General features: G+C 47.2%; 3 protein-coding genes across 3 annotated transcripts; 1 reads left to right on the top strand and 2 right to left on the bottom strand.

Annotated features, from left to right (window-relative positions):
• Positions 1-1,122: 1,122 nt before the first annotated feature.
• Positions 1,123-6,191, top strand: LOC104688468 (torsin-1B). The gene is made up of 5 exons (XM_039561696.1): positions 1,123-1,322; positions 1,437-1,702; positions 2,668-2,843; positions 3,831-3,958; positions 4,117-6,191. Exons 1-5 carry the CDS (start codon positions 1,142-1,144, stop codon positions 4,392-4,394), a joined length of 1,029 nt encoding a protein of 342 aa, XP_039417630.1. The 5' UTR covers positions 1,123-1,141; the 3' UTR covers positions 4,395-6,191.
• A 1,589-nt stretch (positions 6,192-7,780) lies between these two features.
• Positions 7,781-12,608, bottom strand: LOC104688297 (torsin-1A). Its single transcript, XM_010397735.3, has 5 exons — positions 12,353-12,608; positions 11,869-12,134; positions 10,091-10,266; positions 9,854-9,981; positions 7,781-9,157 (listed from the first exon to the last, which is right to left on the bottom strand). The coding sequence occupies exons 1-5, from the start codon at positions 12,561-12,563 to the stop codon at positions 8,907-8,909; spliced, it is 1,032 nt and encodes a 343-aa protein (XP_010396037.1). The 5' UTR covers positions 12,564-12,608; the 3' UTR covers positions 7,781-8,906.
• Positions 12,609-13,310: 702 nt separating this feature from the next.
• On the bottom strand, positions 13,311-18,557 carry C17H9orf78 (chromosome 17 C9orf78 homolog). Its single transcript, XM_039561697.1, has 9 exons — positions 17,897-18,557; positions 17,168-17,227; positions 16,849-16,900; positions 16,609-16,679; positions 16,291-16,368; positions 15,662-15,859; positions 15,044-15,180; positions 14,286-14,384; positions 13,311-13,887 (listed from the first exon to the last, which is right to left on the bottom strand). The coding sequence occupies exons 1-9, from the start codon at positions 17,977-17,979 to the stop codon at positions 13,796-13,798; spliced, it is 870 nt and encodes a 289-aa protein (XP_039417631.1). The 5' UTR covers positions 17,980-18,557; the 3' UTR covers positions 13,311-13,795.
• Positions 18,558-18,590: the final 33 nt, after the last annotated feature.

The following is an 18,590-nucleotide window of genomic DNA, read 5'->3' as shown; positions in this document are numbered from 1 at the left end:
AGTGCTGCTATAGCTTGGCGTCTTTTCTCATCCGGCTCCTGGTTCGAGTGCCGCTTCCAAGAGTGCTGCAAAAAGAATAACACTGTGAACTTCAGAGGTAAGGCAGTGGCAAGGGCACATGGGGACAAGCTGGTGTTCCTTCCCGGGGTGGTGAAAGCATCCTTTGGTGGGATTGTGGAAAATAAGGGTTACCACCTACGCTGGCTCTACAAGGCAGAGGCTGCACTAACCTAATATTCCTTATCCCACAAGAAGTTGTGTATTCTGCTTCTCCGAGCAGTACTGGAGCATTTTCCTTGCTGGTTTCTTGGTTTAAATGGGCAGAAATGGGCGGCTGTACTGGTTTATGGCACCATCGGGGCAGCAAATCAATGCGTAGGCCACATCAATGTGTATAAATATCTAAAGCAGGGGTGCCAAGAGGGTGGATCAGGCTCTTCTCGGTGGTGCCAACGACGCGAGTCAACAGGCAGGGAACACAGCTTGGGAAAATTACTGAAACTTTACATTTTGATAAACTAACTCTGATGCGCCTCAATGAACAAAGCCTGAGAGAGAAATATGTATTGTTTGGTTGAACGCCTGGAATATAGAAATTATGGACCACAAGGAAATTTTGTAGAAACCATTTAGTCGGAGACCAGTAAAGACTCAGTTTCTGCATGGTAAAATCCCTACCAGAGGAAAAAGATACAAAAAAGACTAAAATAATGGACTCATTAGCATGAGAAGATAGAAATCAATAACCAGTAGAGGGTAGAATAGTAATTAATGAAAGAAAATTATGTAGTTTAGAACCGATGAGCAATAATTTCTTTGTTTGTTAAAAAGGTACAAATAAGTGAAAAAAACTTGCGTCTGTGCGGAGGTTGCAGTTTGGTCGGCCTGGCCAGAATAAAGTAACGCCTTCCTCGCTGACACTAAAACGCCGGTATTGGAGGGTTTAATTCACCCGGCGGATTGGTAACCAGATGACGCGCTGCGGTCGGTCCCTTCCATCCTCCCCATCCCGGGATTCGGGATCTCGGCCCTGCCCGTCCCTTTGCCCGGCACAAAGATGGCGGCGGCGGCGGCCCCTCACGGGGCGGGGTCGCGCGGCCGCGCAGGCGCGGTGGGCGCGGGGCGGGAGCGCGGGGCCGCCATGGCGCGCTCGCTGCCGCTGCTGTGGGTGCTGCTGCCCGGGCTGGCGGCGCTGGAGCCGCTCAGTGTGGGCCTGGCCATCGGCGTGGCCTCGGCGCTCACTGGCTACTTGTCCCACCCCAGGTTCTACTGCAGCTATGTGGAGTGCTGCCCCCGCGCCGGGCAGCGCCTCAACGCCACCGGTACGGCGGGGGCGGGGGGCGGCCGGGCTGCCCCCGAGCTCGACCGGTCACTGGGCAGCGCGCCCCGGGGCGTGCGCGGTGACCGGCGGTGCTGAGCTGTCCCTCTCCCCGCAGCGCTGAAGGCGCAGCTGGACAACAGGCTCTTCGGGCAGCACCTGGCCAAGGACGTGGTGCTGAAGGCGGTGATGGGCTTCAGCAACAACCCCAGCCCCAAGAAGCCGCTGATCCTGTCGCTGCACGGCTGGGCCGGTACTGGCAAGAACTTCCTCAGCCAGATCCTGGCGGAGCAGGTTCACCCCGCTGGCCTGCGCAGCAAGTTCGTCCATCTCTTCCTGGCCACCCTGCACTTCCCCCACCAGGACCAGGTCAAGCTCTACAAGGTGAGGAGGGACGCGAGGTGACCCGGTTACCCCCAGGCGGTCCCCCAGCAGGGGGGCTGTCCTGCACATCTCCCCCAGGTTCCCACTGGGATGAGCTCAATTGATCAGAACATGATGCTGATGATGCCCAAGGTTGTGAGTTCGATCCCTGTATGGGCCATTCACTTTAAAGTTGGACTCGATGATCCTTGTGGGTCCCTTCCAAATCAAAATATTCTGATTAATGTTGCTGACAGCTGGGGGTGTGCAGCTGGGTATTCCAAAGTTGATGCTTAGGAGAGATGGAAGGGGAAGTTCGTGCATAAAGTAGAAGGCACCAAAAAGCCGAGAAATCAAACCCGAGATAGTTTCCATTTCCTAGCGCTGTCCTCTCACTGATGCCATCTGCTGATTCCCGTGCTCGCTGCAAGGAGAGTTTGTCGTTCCAGCTGCATTATCCTGGCGGTCCGGGATGGAAGGAACCTTCTCCATAGCCCCCGCGGGGCCGTGTTTTGCATTTATGGCTGAAACAGTGTTGATAATGTTGAGAACACAGTGGTGTTTTGTCTGTAACACAACAGCGCTTGCACAGCTTCAAAGCTTGCTGGTTTTTCCCACTCATATCGAGCAGGCTGGGGTGGACAAGAGATGGGGAGGGGACACAGCCTGGACAGCTGACTGCCATTGGCCAAAAGGATATTCCATACCACATGCTGTCATGCTAAGCCGTAGAAACGGGCGTTGAAGAAGGAAAAATTGGGGGGGCATTGATTTGCAAGATGGTTGTTGCTCTAGCTCTGGCTGGACATTGGTCTGCATGTGTTGGGTGATTCCCTTTGCTTGTTTTTTTCCTCTTTCATTCACCAGCCAGTGAGTGTGGAATACTGAGATTTGACAGTGTGTCCCAGAATCTGTCACATACAAGAACCTTGCAGTACATTTGGTAAAGACCTTGTTTTTCAGTGGCTTTCAACCTCTTGTTCCAGGAACAGCTGCAGAACTGGATTCGAGGCAATGTCAGTGCCTGTCCCTCCTCTGTCTTCATTTTTGATGAGATGGACAAAATGCATCCAGGTATCATTGATGCCATCAAGCCCTTCTTAGACTATTACGAGGAGGTTGATGGGGTGTCCTACAGAAAAGCCATCTTCATCTTCCTCAGGTCTGTGGCACCAATTTCTGTCATTTTGAGATACTGAATGTTTATTTATTATGATAATGATTTTTCTTGGGGACCTCATTCAAAGAACAGGAAAAGAAAATGCTCTGGAGGGGAGATTCTCTGTGCAAAGATAGTGCAGAACACTCTGAGCTTGTACCTGTGGCTGTAGTGAAACAGGTCTGATGCTGTGTATGGCCACTGCAGTGTGCTGAGCTCATGAATCTGGCCCAGAGCACAGGACATAAGAGAATTCACATTTGGGATGGGTGCACTAAGTACTGGACCTTGCTGGCATGAAGTTAACTATCTTCAGAGCAGCTGGTTTGGTGCTGTTTTGGATTTGTGGCCATGGGAGTGTTGATAACGCACCAATGTTTTGCCCGTTTCTGGATGATGCTTGCAAAGCCTCAAGGCTTTTTCCCACAGTAGGCTGGGGTGGGCAGGAGGATGGGAGGGGACACAGCTGGGACAGCTGACCTGAACTGCCCAGCGGGATATTTAATGCTGTGGCATGTCATGTTCAGCAATAAAAACAGGGGTGGAGAAAAAAGTGGGGTTGCAGCTTTAAGGTGATGGTTCTTCAGCATTCTCCTGGGCATTGGTCTGACTGTGGAGGTGGTGAGTGATTTCCTTAGTCCTCCTTGGTTTTTTTTTCCCCCCCTCTTTTTTCTCCTATTGAACTACCGTTATCTTGACCCACAAGTCTTCAGACTTTTGCTCTTCCTATTTTCTCCTTCCATCCCACTGAGGCAGAAGGGAGTAAGCAAGTGGCTGTGTAGATGCTTGGCTGCTGGATGGGGGCAACCCACCACACACTGATGGCTACTTAAACAACTGGAGACTTCCCCTAAATTTTGGCTTACAGGATTCTTTTTGCTGATTTGTTTGATATCAAGGAGATTAGCAGTATGTGTAAGTGGCTGCAAAAGAAATTCCGGTTCAGTTGTGTCTGTATTTCACCACTGTACATTTTTCTTTTATGATCAGCAATGCAGGTGGTGATTTAATTAACAAAGCAGCTCTTGACTTCTGGCTAAGTGGAAAGCGCAGGGAAGATATTCAGCTGAAAGATCTGGAGCGCTTGCTCTCTGTAGGAGTCTTCAACAACAAGAATAGTAAGTCACTTTGCCCCAAAAATGGGAAATTCATTCTTCAGTGGCTGAGACAAACTGCTTTGTGAATTCAGCCTGGCCTGTGGATCCTGTCATATGCAGGATCAAGTTTAGAGAAACTTCTTCTTATGATTTTTTTTTTTCACCCCCAATCTATCCAGGTGGGCTGTGGCACAGCAGCATCATTGACAGGTACCTTATTGACTACTTTGTCCCTTTCCTGCCCCTGGAGCAAAAGCATGTGAAGATGTGTGTCAGGGCTGAAATGACAGCCCGTGGCTATGCTGTGGATGAGAACATTGTTCAGGCAGTGGCCGAAGAGATGACCTACTTCCCCAAGGAACAGAAGATCTACTCTGATAAAGGCTGCAAGACTGTACAGGCCAAGTTGGATATTCACGAAGACCTTGTGATGAGAGATACTAAAGCCAGGGGTTGATTTCCCCTTTGAGTCTCCAAAGCACTTTCAGAGCTTTTGGAAATCTGTGTATTTGCACTTACACTTTTTTACTGTTGCAGGGATTATGGTGAAAATACCAGTGAGCTGTATGGGCTTGGTAGCTTTTTTGTGTGTTTGGTTTTGCTGGGTTTTTTTTTTTTTTTAACTTAACATAGAATTGGGAACTTAGAGATCATCTAGTGCCACCCTCTACCATAGGCAGGGACACTTTCCACTGAATCAGGTCACTCATAGTCCCATCCAGCCTGGCTTTGAAGCACACTGTTCGTCTCTGAAATCCAAATGTTGCCTCCTTTAGTTTTCTTTTAATCTATAGAGAATTTCTAGTGTGACACATAGCACTGCATACAGCCTCTCCTGCTTTATTCTTCCAAGTGCTGGGATTATTAAGTACTTAATTCCTCTTTCCACATAAACTAGACTGGAGCAAAGGAAAACAGAGGAGTTTTTCCAGGTAGTCATATTCCCTTCCATGTAGAGAGTCCTGTTCACGTTCATAGTGAAATGGAGGGATGTGTGCTGTGTTCTGAACTATGATCATGTCTGCAGGGATGAACTCCTTGGTGCATTGCAGTAAGAAGATGACATGGTAGAAATTTTCCTGTGCTTCAGCTGGGCATCATCCTACATCTCCTGGTACAACAATATGGAAAGTCACAACAAGCTTCTAGAAATCTGTTACTAAATAATAAAGAGAGGGTGGGGGAAGAGGAAGTTAAGAGCTTGCCCCATGTTTCTTTGGGGAAAAAGAAATTGTTAAAGAAACATTATATTCTTTGAAGGGGCTAAGTAAATTTGTGACTCCAGGTCTTCCTAAACTGAGGGACACATCTGAGGGATTTGTTACAACTATACTAGGCCAGTCTTCTGTACTTAACCAGAAAAATCTCTCAGGAGGTTTTGACTTGCAGTTTGTCAGGTTAATCTGTGTGTGGGCTCCTGGACCTGACGTCTGTAAGGTCCTTAGTACCTCCTTGCTGCTCCTAATGGTCAAGGTGTGGATAATGCTACTCTCACCTTGCTTGGAAGACACGTGGATGGAAGAAATTATTTTTAATAGTGTATTTTTATGCTGAAGTGTAAGCATAAATAAACAATGCTATACCTCATTAGTTAAGGATATTTTATAATAGCTTTTAACATTAAAGAATGCCTGTGTGAAAGGGTGAGTGATGAGTTAAGAAGCTGGGAAAGATCGATTTAACCTTCAGCCAGTGGGGCAGCTGGGGTTTAACCACTGTTGCAAGCTTTAACTCTTAGTCTCCCATTACTTGTGTATCAAATGTTGTAATGCAAGACAGAAGTGCCTTTCACTTTGTTGATTGTACTATGATTTTAAATTGGTACAAGGGATGAAGCTGTTTTTGTGCTGCATCATCTAGTCCCTCAATTGTTCTTAAACTTCCTTTAAGAGGTGATGCTGAATTACGGGTCTCATTACAATTATGTTAATTCAAATTACAACAGCAAATTTAGTGCTCATGTTAAGCTCTAAATTAAAAGTGTTGATTGCCTTTTACAGCCCCACTGGAGTTTGTAAAACGTTGGCCAACTGTTCACACTAATGCAATCTCCAGAGCCAAACACTAGCAAGCCATTAACCTTGGGACATTGGACTGTCACTTTTCAGTGTGATGTTTTGCCTAGTAACTGATTTATTCATAGTTGTATATGTTGCATCCAGTTTCACTTACTCCAAAAAGAAAATATTTGTGCTATTTCAAAACATTAAATACTACTGTACTGCAGTTGGAATAAATCCTAAGTTACTACTTCTCTCTTGGTTAATCATTTTCAGCCATAGCACAGTACTAGTTTATGCAGTTTGCAACCAGCTGCATCGCACATTTCTGTTACACTTCCTTTATAAGTGTGGGGCAGCTGTTGGCAGCAGCTCACACCTCACTGAAGGGTCACTTGTGAACCACGTGTTGTACTCTAAGGATGCACCTGGAATTGTCAGGGAGCTGCCTGGGAAGCACAGGCTCTGCTGTTCACTTGGATTTCACCACTCACGGGACAGCTGAGCTGCTTCTCCCTCCCTGGGCACACCGGGCTCTGGGGCCAGGCTGCCTCTGGCTGGCAGGACAGCAGCACTTCCTATTTCAGTGTATTTAAACCATGGCCTCTGATTTTATGAGCACAGTGTGAGAGCTCAGAACACTCCCTGCAGAAAGTTGAACTAAAGCAGCTGCTGCTTGTACTGGACTCTGGTAAGAGCAGAATTCACTCTTGGGACTGCTCAGCTCTTCTCACCTGGCCAATGGACTGTTTCTCTGGGCAGCAGACCTTTTCCCCCATGACATTTTCCTTTAAGTTGTCTGATCCAGTCTTAAATGGCCTATTAAACAGAATAATGGCCAAAGTTACCCAGTCACAGCAAGAAAGAGCGAGGACCTTAGAAACCATACAGGGGAGGAATAACAACAGGATCAGAACGATCAAATCTGGGAGTGATTTCAGGCTCAGGGATGTATTTTACCCAGATGAAACTGCTGGCCAAGTCTGCAGAACAGAAGAGAGATTAAACAGAGGCAGCCTCCACCCTTTCCACATCATTCTTACTCTCCAGGGGAAGCTTCCATCTACCCTGGGCCATTCAGGGCTGTGATACAATGAAATACTGGCTAACAGTGTATGTCAAATGCTTGTAATGATGCTGCACTGGCACACAAAGCAGAACGAAGATAGTTCTGGAAAAGCAACAAGACTGCTTGGTTGTACTGATTCTCTTGAGGAGAAGGTAGCAGACAGCAGTACAAGTTTATCATTATTACACCTGGTTTTTTCCATTAGCCAGTTATTTGCCATAATCAGGAAGTCAAAGAAACAGATAAATACCTGAGTTCCATGCACTCATTTGCTGACAAATTCTAGGATTGATAATTTGCATATCACACACCTTCAGAGCTATTGGACAGTTGGAGCCTCACTGGCCCTTTTTTTTTTTCCCTAGCAGAGAAAACGTGGGTGGCTTCAAATAGAGCCTGCAGTGTTCAGGCAGTGGTAGCACAATGGGAGGAGGAGATGAGCAGCAGGGTTTTAACTGGTCTCTACAAAACAAGTTCATCCTTATTGAGCACACATACATCTAGGAAGTCTGCCTCTACAAAAACCACACGACTCTAATTAGTATAAATGCTCCAGAAGTGCAGTTTCCACTCCAAGCTTGATTTGTTTCACCAGATAGCAGAGTCACATCTCCTACTATCTCTGCCCTTTGAACTCCAGAAGGGAGATACCTGTACTCCAGCACAGCTTGAACAGCCAGGAATGCAGTGTGCTGTTCCTCAACATGGAGTATATTTGTGCAAAATTAATATCAAATCGCTGAATGCAAAGAACACCAAAAGGTAGCTAAGAAATACATTTCTGATGAGGAAAGTTTATTTTGAACAGCAACTGGAATGAAAAAAGCCTCTGCAGTGCTCACATTCAGAAACAAGTCTGACACCCTTCGCCGTAACTTCAGTGGACACATTTTGTAAGTGATTTTTTCTCCAAATGCCTTTAGATCTGCCTCCATCCCTGCCTCAGAAGCACACAGTATGGTGAGAAGATGAAAAAGGGAAACCCCTGCAAGCTGACCTCTGAATTCAACATGTAAGTGAAGAAGAGAAACCTCTTTTCAATTTCCATGGTGTAAAATTTAATCTGCACACCTTTCCCATGACGTTGCAGCCATTCCATGAAGCTGACTCACCACTCCCAGAGCACAATTCTCCCTCCTGAGATCACTTCTGGGAGAGCCTGCTGTGGGCACCTTTATACATAAAAACTAACCAAAAATAGGAACTAACTACACCAGTGTGGCACTTAAGGATTTTAACTCACTTCCTTGTAATATTAAGTCTGCTCTCTGAACACTATTCACAACAAAGAGTTTTGTAATATTGGTTTGACATGTAGGAGACCAAATTATACCTCTGTTTTGAAAAAGACAATGGCACTGTGTGATGTTGGATAGAAGAGCCCAGATTTTTTAATTCCAGAATCCCCCCTTGTCTTTACTGGGCCCAAGCTGTTGAAGGCAAAAAGACACATATTCTATTTTTAATGCATATTCCCACAGAGGACCAATGAAGGCTTTCAGAGACACAGGAACTTTGATTAAAATTCTCAATATTGTCTAGAGATCATCCACAAAAGAGCAAAATCGAATTAAAATCAAGTCATAGTCTCAGTCCTTCTATACCTGTCAAGAGTCTGCCAAAGGGTTCCAATGATTGACACATGATTCAAGGAGTCTTGAGCCCTGCCAGATCCAGGAATTCCCAAAGCAGTTCCTTCTTACCTTCACAGCACAAGGCTGAAGCACTTGGGAGCCATGACTGGTGACAAAATAAAAATGCAGAGGCACTGCTGCTTATTTACACACCAGTTACAACAGAGTGTTCCTTTCTTTAAAAGTACTTAAAAATGAAATGTCTCAGGTCCTCCACTTTGTGATTAAGTTAAATTTGCTTCTTTGCAGGCTGCAGCAATAAAGCATTAGAAGTCATAATAATAATCCAGCTTTGCATCCACAGTTTTACATCCTTTATCTGAGTAAATTCTCTCCTCTCTGGGGAAGTAGGTCATCTCTTCAGCTATCCTGCTCACAATGTCTTCATCCACAGTGTAGCCACGTGACTCAATCTCAACCCTGACACACATTTTCACATGTTTGTATTCCAGAGGCAGGAAAGGAATAAAGTAGTCGATGAGGTTTCTATCAATCAAGGTGCTGTGCCAAAATCCACCTGCAAAGGGAAAGGGTTTGTTAGTATATCTCTAGGTAAACACTACCACAGGTTGAATGGAGCAAGGGGCAGATCACAGCTAAGAATTCACCTGGGATTTTTGAGGTCTATAATGCACAGGTCAATACAAGCCCCTTCTCATGTTACTTTGTGCACAGTTTTGGACAGACACATAAATGTGGTCCTTTAAGCTGAATGAATGAATTTTGACTGTGCTTGAGCCTCTTGCTCTCCAGGTGCTGGTCTCATAGCTTTCCCTCTCTCACCTAGAGAGGGACAGATTTTCTCATATCAGCTCTCCCAGACAAGTTTTCTTATTCCTTTTTTTGGAGCTTACATCTAAACTTTTTCAGAAGTACAGTGAGTTTGCTTCCAATGCTAAATTTAGAGCTTAATTATGTTAAAACCCCTTTTCACCAGAAGTCATGTGTGAGGAAACCTATGAAGCACTTCCCCCAACACATGCAGTCCAACAGGCAGCAAACAGGCTGGTGGCCAAGGTGCACACAGAGCTCCTTAATCTTCACTCATCCTGGGAGCTAACTGCAGGGCCCAAAACTGCATTTTTGCTCCTCACAAGCCAAAAACTGGAGGCCACATCAAGAAGAAACCACAGCTTGTAAAAATGCAGCTAAATGCAGCCCATCCTTTTTGTGTAACTTTCACCACCTCAAAAGCAATCCCAGTTTTACTCACTATTTTTGTTGTTGAAGACAGACACAGACAGTGCATTTTGGATATCTGTGAGCTGGATATCTTCCCTTGTCCTCCCATTTCTCCAGAAATCTAGTGCCACCTCTGTTATCTTTTCAGCTCCTGCATTGCTAAGTAAAGAGAAACAGAGATTGTAGCTGGGGATAATTTTAAAAGTTGTAGTTATGAAGTAAAAGCATGGAGTGTACAGAACAGCAAACCTGAGAAGCCACTGCTTACCTGAGGAAGATGAAGATGGCTTGTCTATAGGACACCCCATCCAGCAGCTCATAGTAGTCCAGGAAGGGCTTGATTGAGTCAATGAGCCCTGCATGCATTTTATCCATTTCATCAAATATAAAGATTGAGCGGGGACAGATGCTCACATTTCCCCGAATCCACGACTGCAACTGGTCCTGAGTGCCATAAAAATGAAAGATGCTGAAAGAGTTTGTGTTGAAAAGACAGAAAAAATAGCACTTTCTGTTTATGAAACCTTGTCCTGAAGGAGTTATTTCAGTGCTGTCATTTTAATAGCTTTGCCTTCTTGACTAAAACATGGTTAAAAACGGTAAGTGAAACCTCAACAAAATCTCGTGCTGGTTCTGAAAAATCTTAAGACACCAAGAGATAGGATGGGACAAGCAGGAATTCTCTTAGATATTCCTGTAAAAAACAAAAATGAAAGTGCACAGTAGGACAAAAAATGGGTCCCACCATGAATAGCCACACAAAGCTAAGTTCTGACAAGCCAGATGATGACTTTTGGCAGCACTTTGGTCCAAATATCCTTAATATAAACAATATTAAATTTGCTACCTGGCAGCAGCAGTGAGAAATTGCACCTGCAGTCACTGGCAGAAGCGGAAACAAAATGTAATTCTCTGTGTTTTAATCAATCACAAGTTAAATGAAGACAATTACAAGTCCTTCATAAAACACTGCTGTCCAGAAAGGCTAAGGCTTTATTGCATTGAAAGATTCTCTCATTTAAGCATTCCATTTTTCAGCATTACATTCAAGATCAATAATGCATTAATTGAGGGAAAAAGGGTTGATGTGCTGGTAGATGAATGAGAAATAACTGTTCTGACTATTTTCAATGATTCATCACTTTTTTATTTACTCTGCTCAGAGGTGTATTGGGGATAAGCAGCAATACTTCCTCCTACTGCCTTGGGCAGCAAATTTCCCAAGTGTATTCACCTCAAAACAAATGCAGAAAAGCATCATTTTATTTAAAAACGGCTCAGTTAAAAGAAGGGGGGAAATAAGTTGTAAAAGAGGAAATGTCTATTTCCTCCATTTAGAAATCAGGTTTGTAGACCATCCTGTTCCCGTTTGTAACATACACAAACTGAATATCAACGTGCAGTACTACAAGACAGTGGTACTCATTCAAACTGTGTTGTGAACAAAGAACAAAAAAACCCCCATAAAACACATCTGAGCTACTGCTCCATGGTACCTCCCTGCCTACAGAACTCACGCAATTCCAAACACATTTATCTGTATCTTTCTGGCAGCAGAGTATTTTGTGATTTTGCTTTACAGATGGGAAATGGATCCACAGAAAACGAAATAACCTGCTCAGTGTGCAGCAGAACAGACAATGATGCCTCAGAGAGACAGTGACAGCTTGCCATGGTGCCTGACAAACCTGGGGGTCACCGGGTTGTTTCCCAGAGCCATGAACATTTTGGTTTTTTGCAGTGTCCACCAACATAACGCCTAACCAGGAATCATGTTTATCCGTCAGTCAGTCCCATCTCCAAGCAAAATGCAGAATGAAAATTAAACCATATCACTCTTCCCCTAAAGAGAGGCTCAAAACACACGCAAAAAACTTTACATTCACGGGAAAACCAATCCTGATGGATGTTAGGATCTACAGAGTTCTGTACAGAAAATTCCAAAACTGACATTGCATACACGTTACTGCATAAAATAACATCTAAGTCTGTAGCACTTATCATGCCATGACATTTGTAACTCATTGCAGCACAGCTCATTCTTACCTTGTAGAGATTGATGCTGTGAGCGTGAGGAAAGTGTAAAGTTGCCACGAACTGATGGACATATTTACTCTGCAGACCTTTTTTATAAATACTTTCGGCGACGATCTTACTGACAAAGTTTTTGCCTGTTCCAGTCCACCCGTGCAAGGAAAGCGCGAGAGGTTTTTTGGCGTTGGTGTTGTTCAAGAAGCCCCTCACGGCTTTTACAACCACCCTGCTCACCAAGTGCTGCCCGAACAGCCTCTTGTCCAAATTCTCCTGCAGAGCTGCATGGAGAGACCACACTATCAGCGGCGGGGAGCGGGCGGGACGCGGGGTCACCCCGCCCGCTGTGGCGGCCGCCAGCCCCGGGCAGGGGGCAAAGGGCCCGCCGGGCTGGAGCGACGGCCCACGGGGAGGCCTCGCGGGCTCTGCCCGGCTCCCGGCGCCGCCGCTGTCCCGGCGCCCTCCCGCCACCTCCCCTCAGCCCATCCCGGTCCCGCACCGGCAGCGGCGCGCTGGTCGCGCCGATACAGGCAGCACTCCCTGAAGTAGCAGTAGAGCCGCGGGTAGGAGATGAAGCCGGTGAGGGCCGAAGCAGCGGCACCCGCGATGGCGAGTCCCAGGCTGATGGGCTCCACGGCGCCGGCCGGCGTGAGGAGCGGCAGCAGCACCAGCGCCAGGGCCGCCCGCAGCACGCCCCGCCGCAGCTTCATTGCCCGCCCGGCCCCGCCGTCCTGCCGCCGCTTCCGCCCCTCGGCACCGCTTCCGCCGCCGCCATCGCGGGTGCGGAGGGAGGCGGGGCCGGCGCTGAGGGGCGGGCGCCATGTTTGGGCGGGAACGGGCGGGGACAGCGCTGAGGGGCCGCCGCCATGCTTGGGCGAGCACCCGCCGCTGGTGGCAGGGGCAGGGAGAGCCGCGCCGTGGAGTTATTAAATATTGCACTCTGTGGCTGTATCTCCGGGTGTTAGACGAGAGGAATCAAAGAATCATCATGGTTAGAAGCGACCTTTAACACTATCATGTCCAACCGTCCATTTAGCACTGCCACTGTAACCCCTAAACCACTAAAACCCGCAGCACCCTGATGCATCCAGACGCCTCTTAAACACCTCCAGCAATGGTGACTCCACCACCGCCCCGGGTAGCCTATTCCAAAGCCTGACCACCTGAACAGTGAAACATTTGTTTCTAGTATCTAATCTAAATCTCCCCTCTCAGTTTAAGGCCACCTGCTCAGGGGAGCCACCCCTGTCCAGGGCACAAGATCAGGGGCAAACTCACCCCTGGCCTGGCACAGAGATTCTTCTCCTTTTCTGAGAAAAAGTAAAATCTGAGGTTGTCTCTCCCCACCCTGGAGCTGTCACTTCTGAGTGATGGGACAACCTGGCCATCAGCACCACCAAAACCCACAAACCAGGAAAAAACCATCAGCATGAATTCCAGAAGAAAAAATGCTATGATAACTTAAAAAACACTTTTACTATTTTCAGGTAACAAATCTTTACTACAAGTACCCACACTGCACTTGTGGGGAACACATGTGGACAAGAAAACAAGCTCCCAAGAGCTTTACATTTACAAAGCAAACAGTATTGCTGCTTTTAAAAGGATCTTTTTTAAAGTATTTTTTTAAGATGGTGAAAAGAAAAATCTATAAAAGCCAAATTGTTTTCTCACTAAAAAATGCCAACCATGAAAGCTTATTTTCCTTTACAAAACTTCATTTATAAGAACATAGTTATATACAAGGTTTCACCAACCAAAGAGTTCACAATCACCTGCAAACTGATTCACTACAAGATCACAGAGGAAAAGCTTCATAGGTAACATCAGCATGTGAAGGTTGTGACTCTTCCCAACATCCATCGCAGGTCACTGACACAAAATCCTTTATTAATGGAAAATATATAATAAGAACAACTCCAAAGGCTTCAGTCCACATTCATCAGTAGCGCCTGTTCATCTTTTTGAACTTCTCATAGTGATAATCATCTGTAGCTTTTTCATTGAGGGGACGTTTGCGATTTGGAGGAGACCCTTCAAAAGAAAGAGAAGGAAATTTTGTCTCATGTGAAAGGACAGGGATATATTTCCTGACTCTGCCACCTCCCTTAGACAGCCCCTCACTATGTGAGGTTATTGCCTTACACCCTTTGCTATTCCAGCTTCCACCAAACCCTTGTCAGTTTTGGCAATACACTTCAGTTGTGACCTCCACCACTCCACCCCTGAGCATCTCTACAGACATCCTCCATCCAGAGGGTTTCAGGTGTGATCTAGTAGTGCAACAGCCGGCTCTCTTGGACTTGGATTGTTCCACTCCCACTACCTCAGGGCACTCAAAGAAGAGGAGGTAAGCAGAGCCAGATCGTTCCTCTGTACAAGACCCCTGAAGTTTCAGTGTCTCCCTACGACCATTCAGATTTGGAACTTACGCTCAGGTTCTGGCCTCTCCGTGTCCCCCACCCTCAGGGGACGGGGCTTTGGCTCCTCTTTGTTCCTTCGCACTGGTGCATTCAGCTCCTCATGATAAACTGCAAGAAGAAAAACATCAGATAAGGAATATTATCTGGAGCACTCTTACCCAGATGGATAAATGTCTATGGCCTTTGCTGTAAGTGATCTCTACCAGAAACAACAGAAGCTCAGAACAAACCTCCTTGGAATTAGTTTCTGTGGATAATTAGGCAAGATAGGGCACAGCAAATTTCAACAGCACTATTTCAAGTGGCCCAAACACTCTTCACTTCCATCAAAACACACCGGCCTGATTCCCATCACCCCTGTAAGCATGGAAGGACACAGCAAAAGGCTGCCTTTCCTTTACATGTCTGCAGCATCAGAGGATCACACAGAAATTAATTCCCATCTCCTGTCCAATAAGGTTTGTGTTTGCTTGGCCACCTGTCTGCTCTGGCAGCCTACAAACTGGAGTCTCTCCATCATTCACCATCATTTCCAACACACAAGGCACAACTTAAAGAAAACATCTTGAAATTTATGAGGCAGCATCAGCTGGGAGTTCAGAAAGCCCAGCCATGAGAAATACATCCTTCTCCTTGCCAATGGACAGAAGAAAAAGACCAGGCCAGATGGGGTCTATCTGAGCATCCCAGGAAAAGCAATCAGACACGCTGATACATGGACTAATTTCTCTGTCCCAGCTGGGTCAGGAGAGACACTCAAGACTTACATCTGTTGTGCTGGACATAATTAACAGCCATGTTGGTGGGAACAAAGGAAGTTTCGCTGTCTTTCTTTTTGTTCTGCTGCTCTGCCAGCAGCTTGGCCTTGGCCTCTTCAGTTGAGATGATGTTTTTTATTTTTGCACTTGAAGAAAAACAAAAGAAAAAATACTCAGTCATAGTTAGAAAGGGTAGCAGGCACAGAAGTGCTAAGTGGATTTGGAGGATAGTAACAGCACTGCTGTGCCATCTGATGCAGTTTTTGAGAGAGGAGGCAGCGCTACAGAAACAGACACTGTTTCAAAGGCAAAATGGAAGCTCCCATCTTTGTGCATCGCTTCAGTGCAGGGCATAAAGGGGTCCTGCAGAAAGCTGCAGGACGGGTCAGGTCACAGAAGTTAAGAGCCTTTTCCCAGAGGTCACGGGATGGAGCTGCACTGACCCCTGGGGCTGTGTAGGCTGTGTAGCACGTGCTGTGCTAGTCACCACACCAATCCAGAACAAGGCTCAATCCCACCCCAGCCCAAACTGAGCCTGTGTAATCCAGCCATAACGCTGCTCTGCCAACAAACAGCTGCTCATCCTGGCAATCCTGGCCATCACCCACAGATCTGTGAAACACATACTCAATTCCCAGGTCCACTTCAGGAATGCCGCTCAGCATCTGGTTGGACAACATCTCCTCAGTCTTCTTGGCAGAGGAGACACGGATGTTCTCTGGCAGCTCGTACAGGGAGTCCTCGGCATTCTTAAGCTTCACCTTCTGCTCCTCGTTCTCCACAATTCCCTTTCTCTTCTTCAGCTCAGTCTCAATGTACTTCATCCTAAACAGCAGCACACAAGGGACAGGGCATTTAATTCTGTTCCTGTACTCTGTCCCAGCACTGCTGGAGCACAGCTGCATCCTTGTCCTGGCAGCTGGGAGAAAGGATTATCTCTCCAAAAGCACTCAGCTAATATCAATAGCAAGAATTAATTGCCCAAGAAATAATCAGATCTTCCAAGCTCTTTTACAGCCAACAGGGAAGGCTCCCACTGGGATTTGGTGCCAAGCTGGCTGGTTGGCACCTCCCAGCTTTGTCCATGAAAAAGCCTTCTCAGTTCTGGCAGGCCTAAGTGAAAGGGCAAGGAACAATTTCAGTGAGAACTGGGAAGATGTCCTGGGACTATTCAGAATCCAAGACATAAAAGAAATAAATGGTGAGGGGCTACCCAGCCTGATTCAACATCAGAGACACAACACAGCACAACTCACATGTCAGCATCTTCATCCCGCCTGTTGGTTTCTGCTGAGAAGGAAGTTCCCAAGTTCAGATCTTCCTCTTCATTAATCCTAAGTGGAAACCATAATGTTTTCAGGTTTTGGTGGGGATTTTTGTTGGCTGTTTGGGTTTTTTGGGGGAGAGGGGTGTGTGTTGAGTTTTTAAAAGTAATTTAACAATTTAGGGCAAAAGTAACTGGCCAGACTGCATTATAGGAAACTCTTCAAAGTGACACAACCTCTGGTTAATTAATTACCAGTTGTCATTAAATACTAGCCCAGGGAGAATTTTCAGAGCTCACATGCTCCCACCTGTCCTTGCCTCTTTCTTTCAGCTTCTTCATGTCCACCATTCCCCCAGATTTTATCTTAAATGGGTCATCCTGTAAAACAAGAAATAACAAAAACCCCTGAAGCTTCCCTCTAGTTTAATGCTAGTATTCAGGAAACATTTAGGAATTGAGTTGTGACACCCCAGGCCAGACTCACACAGTCAGTGTTCTCACACCATCACATCTGAGCCCCGAGGTGATGGGATTGTCCAGCACTTACCACAAGTGTGGCTTCTTCTTGCAACTTCTCTCCCACCAGCAGAGCTACAGCACTGGTCAGGCAGATAAAGAAAGAAGATAAAATTCAGCAGAAGGAAACACAGTACCAACAATACTGCATTGCTTTATCCTTCTCTAAGTCTCCCTGTCTTTTCCATCCTCAGGCTTTAACACAGAAATGCCTCTGTCAAGAACATAATTTTGGCAGTATCTGACATAACAGTTCATACTGGGAGGAGGCAAATGATGAGAGAAATTGACTGTCACATCACACCCCTGGACAAAACATAAATTCCCCTCCCCACTGCCACATCCCTTACCTCACCCCATTGGGTCGCTTTCTGAGGCTCTGAACTTCTTTGGCTTCCTCAAGTTTTAACCTAAAGAAAAAAATACATTTGACTTAGTACTTAATGCTTTGGTTTTAATGAATTCCTTTTATTTTCTGCAGTTAACACAGAATTTTCTATCTGACTTTGTCCTAAACCTCTGCATATCAGCATCCACTTTCCAGGTTTCAAGTTAAATAGGAATTTTCTATTTATTTAAGCAATTCCATGCATTTGAGCAATCAGAAAAAAAACCAAAAACAAGACACCTGCTGGATTTGTTCCTCTCTGATGCCTTCCCTCAGCTGAGGAAGGCAGCACCCAAACACTGAAAGGCTTGAAAAAGAAGCCAGTTTAAGAAGGACGAGCTAAAATACATCCAGGCATGAGTGACTCTGAAGAAAGTTGATGGTGAATTAAAATCTCAAGTGTTTCTCTCTAAACTGAGAGGAACCCGTAACTTCTGGGCTCAATGTAACGCTGTGACGTCACGCCATAACACAGTGGTTCAACAGGACAATATGATGCGACGCCACCGCTCACAGCCCATACCGTGACGGTCTGACGACATGACACCATGTCGTGACAGCCGGACACTGCACTGCTGGACTAAAGCAGACCCGGGGTCCCGTCCTGTCTCCACCCCCGACCGCCGTACCACCGGGCGCGGCTGGGTTTCCTGCTGGACCCGGTCAGGTTTCCCGCCGGCTCCCGACCCACCTGACCTCCTCGGCGAGCTGCTCGTCCTCCTCCTCCTCCTCGTCGTCCTCCCTGCGCCGGCGGAAGGACTTCTGGCCCGGCATCGCTCCGGCTGCTGCGCCGCGGCACGGCCACCACACCGCCGCTTCCCCTCTGCCGCTGCGGCGCGCGGCGATGACGCCACAAGCCCGCGACGAAGCCGGGCGACACCGCCCCTCTGCCCGCACCTTGGCTGGGCAACAGCCGCGGTTCCGGCGAGCGGGGCCGGGAGCGCTCCGTGCCCTCCGGACGGGGCTGGGAGCCCTCCCCGCCAGGCCACGCACTGCCTTTTCTGAGAAGACCTCGTGTAAGTCACGAGGGCCGTTCAATTTCTCGCAATCCCGGCAGCACAGCTTCCGCCGGTGGTCGGTGCCTGTCAGGGACGCCGTGGAGAGAAGGCGCCGTGGGGAGCGTCGGTCCCACACCCGGGTTTATAGCCCAGCCCTTGGAGCGGAACGTGACTCCTTCACCCGGCTGCTCCCCGCTGACAAAGGCACCGAGCCACGCTGCTGAGTCCCCAGCCGAACGAGCCGAGGTTCGCCCCTCCAGCACCCGCCCCAGGGACTGAGTCCCGACCGCTCAGTAACGCTGCCGCCCTGACAGGGGAGCCCTCGGAACCGACCCCGGGACCCCGCAGGGTCAGCGCCGCCACCGCCTCCTCCGCTCGGCCCCTCCC

Source organism: Corvus cornix, chromosome 17, assembly GCF_000738735.6.
Source record: "Corvus cornix cornix isolate S_Up_H32 chromosome 17, ASM73873v5, whole genome shotgun sequence".
Taxonomy (NCBI): domain Eukaryota; kingdom Metazoa; phylum Chordata; class Aves; order Passeriformes; family Corvidae; genus Corvus; species Corvus cornix.
This window is presented reverse-complemented; position numbering and strand designations above follow the sequence as displayed.

What these genes read in the sequence shown, in the direction of transcription:
- LOC104688468 (XM_039561696.1), top strand. Translation starts at nt 1,142, where the DNA reads ATGGCGCGCTCGCTGCCGCTGCTGTGGGTGCTGCTGCCCGGGCTGGCG. An exon ending in GCAGCGCCTCAACGCCACCG is followed by an intron (nt 1,323 to 1,436) that starts GTACGGCGGGGG and finishes CTCTCCCCGCAG; the next exon opens with CGCTGAAGGCGCAGCTGGAC. An exon ending in ACCAGGTCAAGCTCTACAAG is followed by an intron (nt 1,703 to 2,667) that starts GTGAGGAGGGAC and finishes CTCTTGTTCCAG; the next exon opens with GAACAGCTGCAGAACTGGAT.
- LOC104688297 (XM_010397735.3), bottom strand. Translation starts at nt 12,563, where the DNA reads ATGAAGCTGCGGCGGGGCGTGCTGCGGGCGGCCCTGGCGCTGGTGCTG. An exon ending in GCCATCTTCATCTTCCTCAG is followed by an intron (nt 9,982 to 10,090) that starts GTAAGCAGTGGC and finishes CTCTTTACTTAG; the next exon opens with CAATGCAGGAGCTGAAAAGA. An exon ending in TGTCTTCAACAACAAAAATA is followed by an intron (nt 9,158 to 9,853) that starts GTGAGTAAAACT and finishes TTCCCTTTGCAG; the next exon opens with GTGGATTTTGGCACAGCACC.
- C17H9orf78 (XM_039561697.1), bottom strand. Translation starts at nt 17,979, where the DNA reads ATGCCGGGCCAGAAGTCCTTCCGCCGGCGCAGGGAGGACGACGAGGAG. An exon ending in AAGCGACCCAATGGGGTGAG is followed by an intron (nt 16,901 to 17,167) that starts GTAAGGGATGTG and finishes CTGCCTGACCAG; the next exon opens with TGCTGTAGCTCTGCTGGTGG. An exon ending in TTATGTCCAGCACAACAGAT is followed by an intron (nt 14,385 to 15,043) that starts GTAAGTCTTGAG and finishes TTCTTCTTGCAG; the next exon opens with TTTATCATGAGGAGCTGAAT.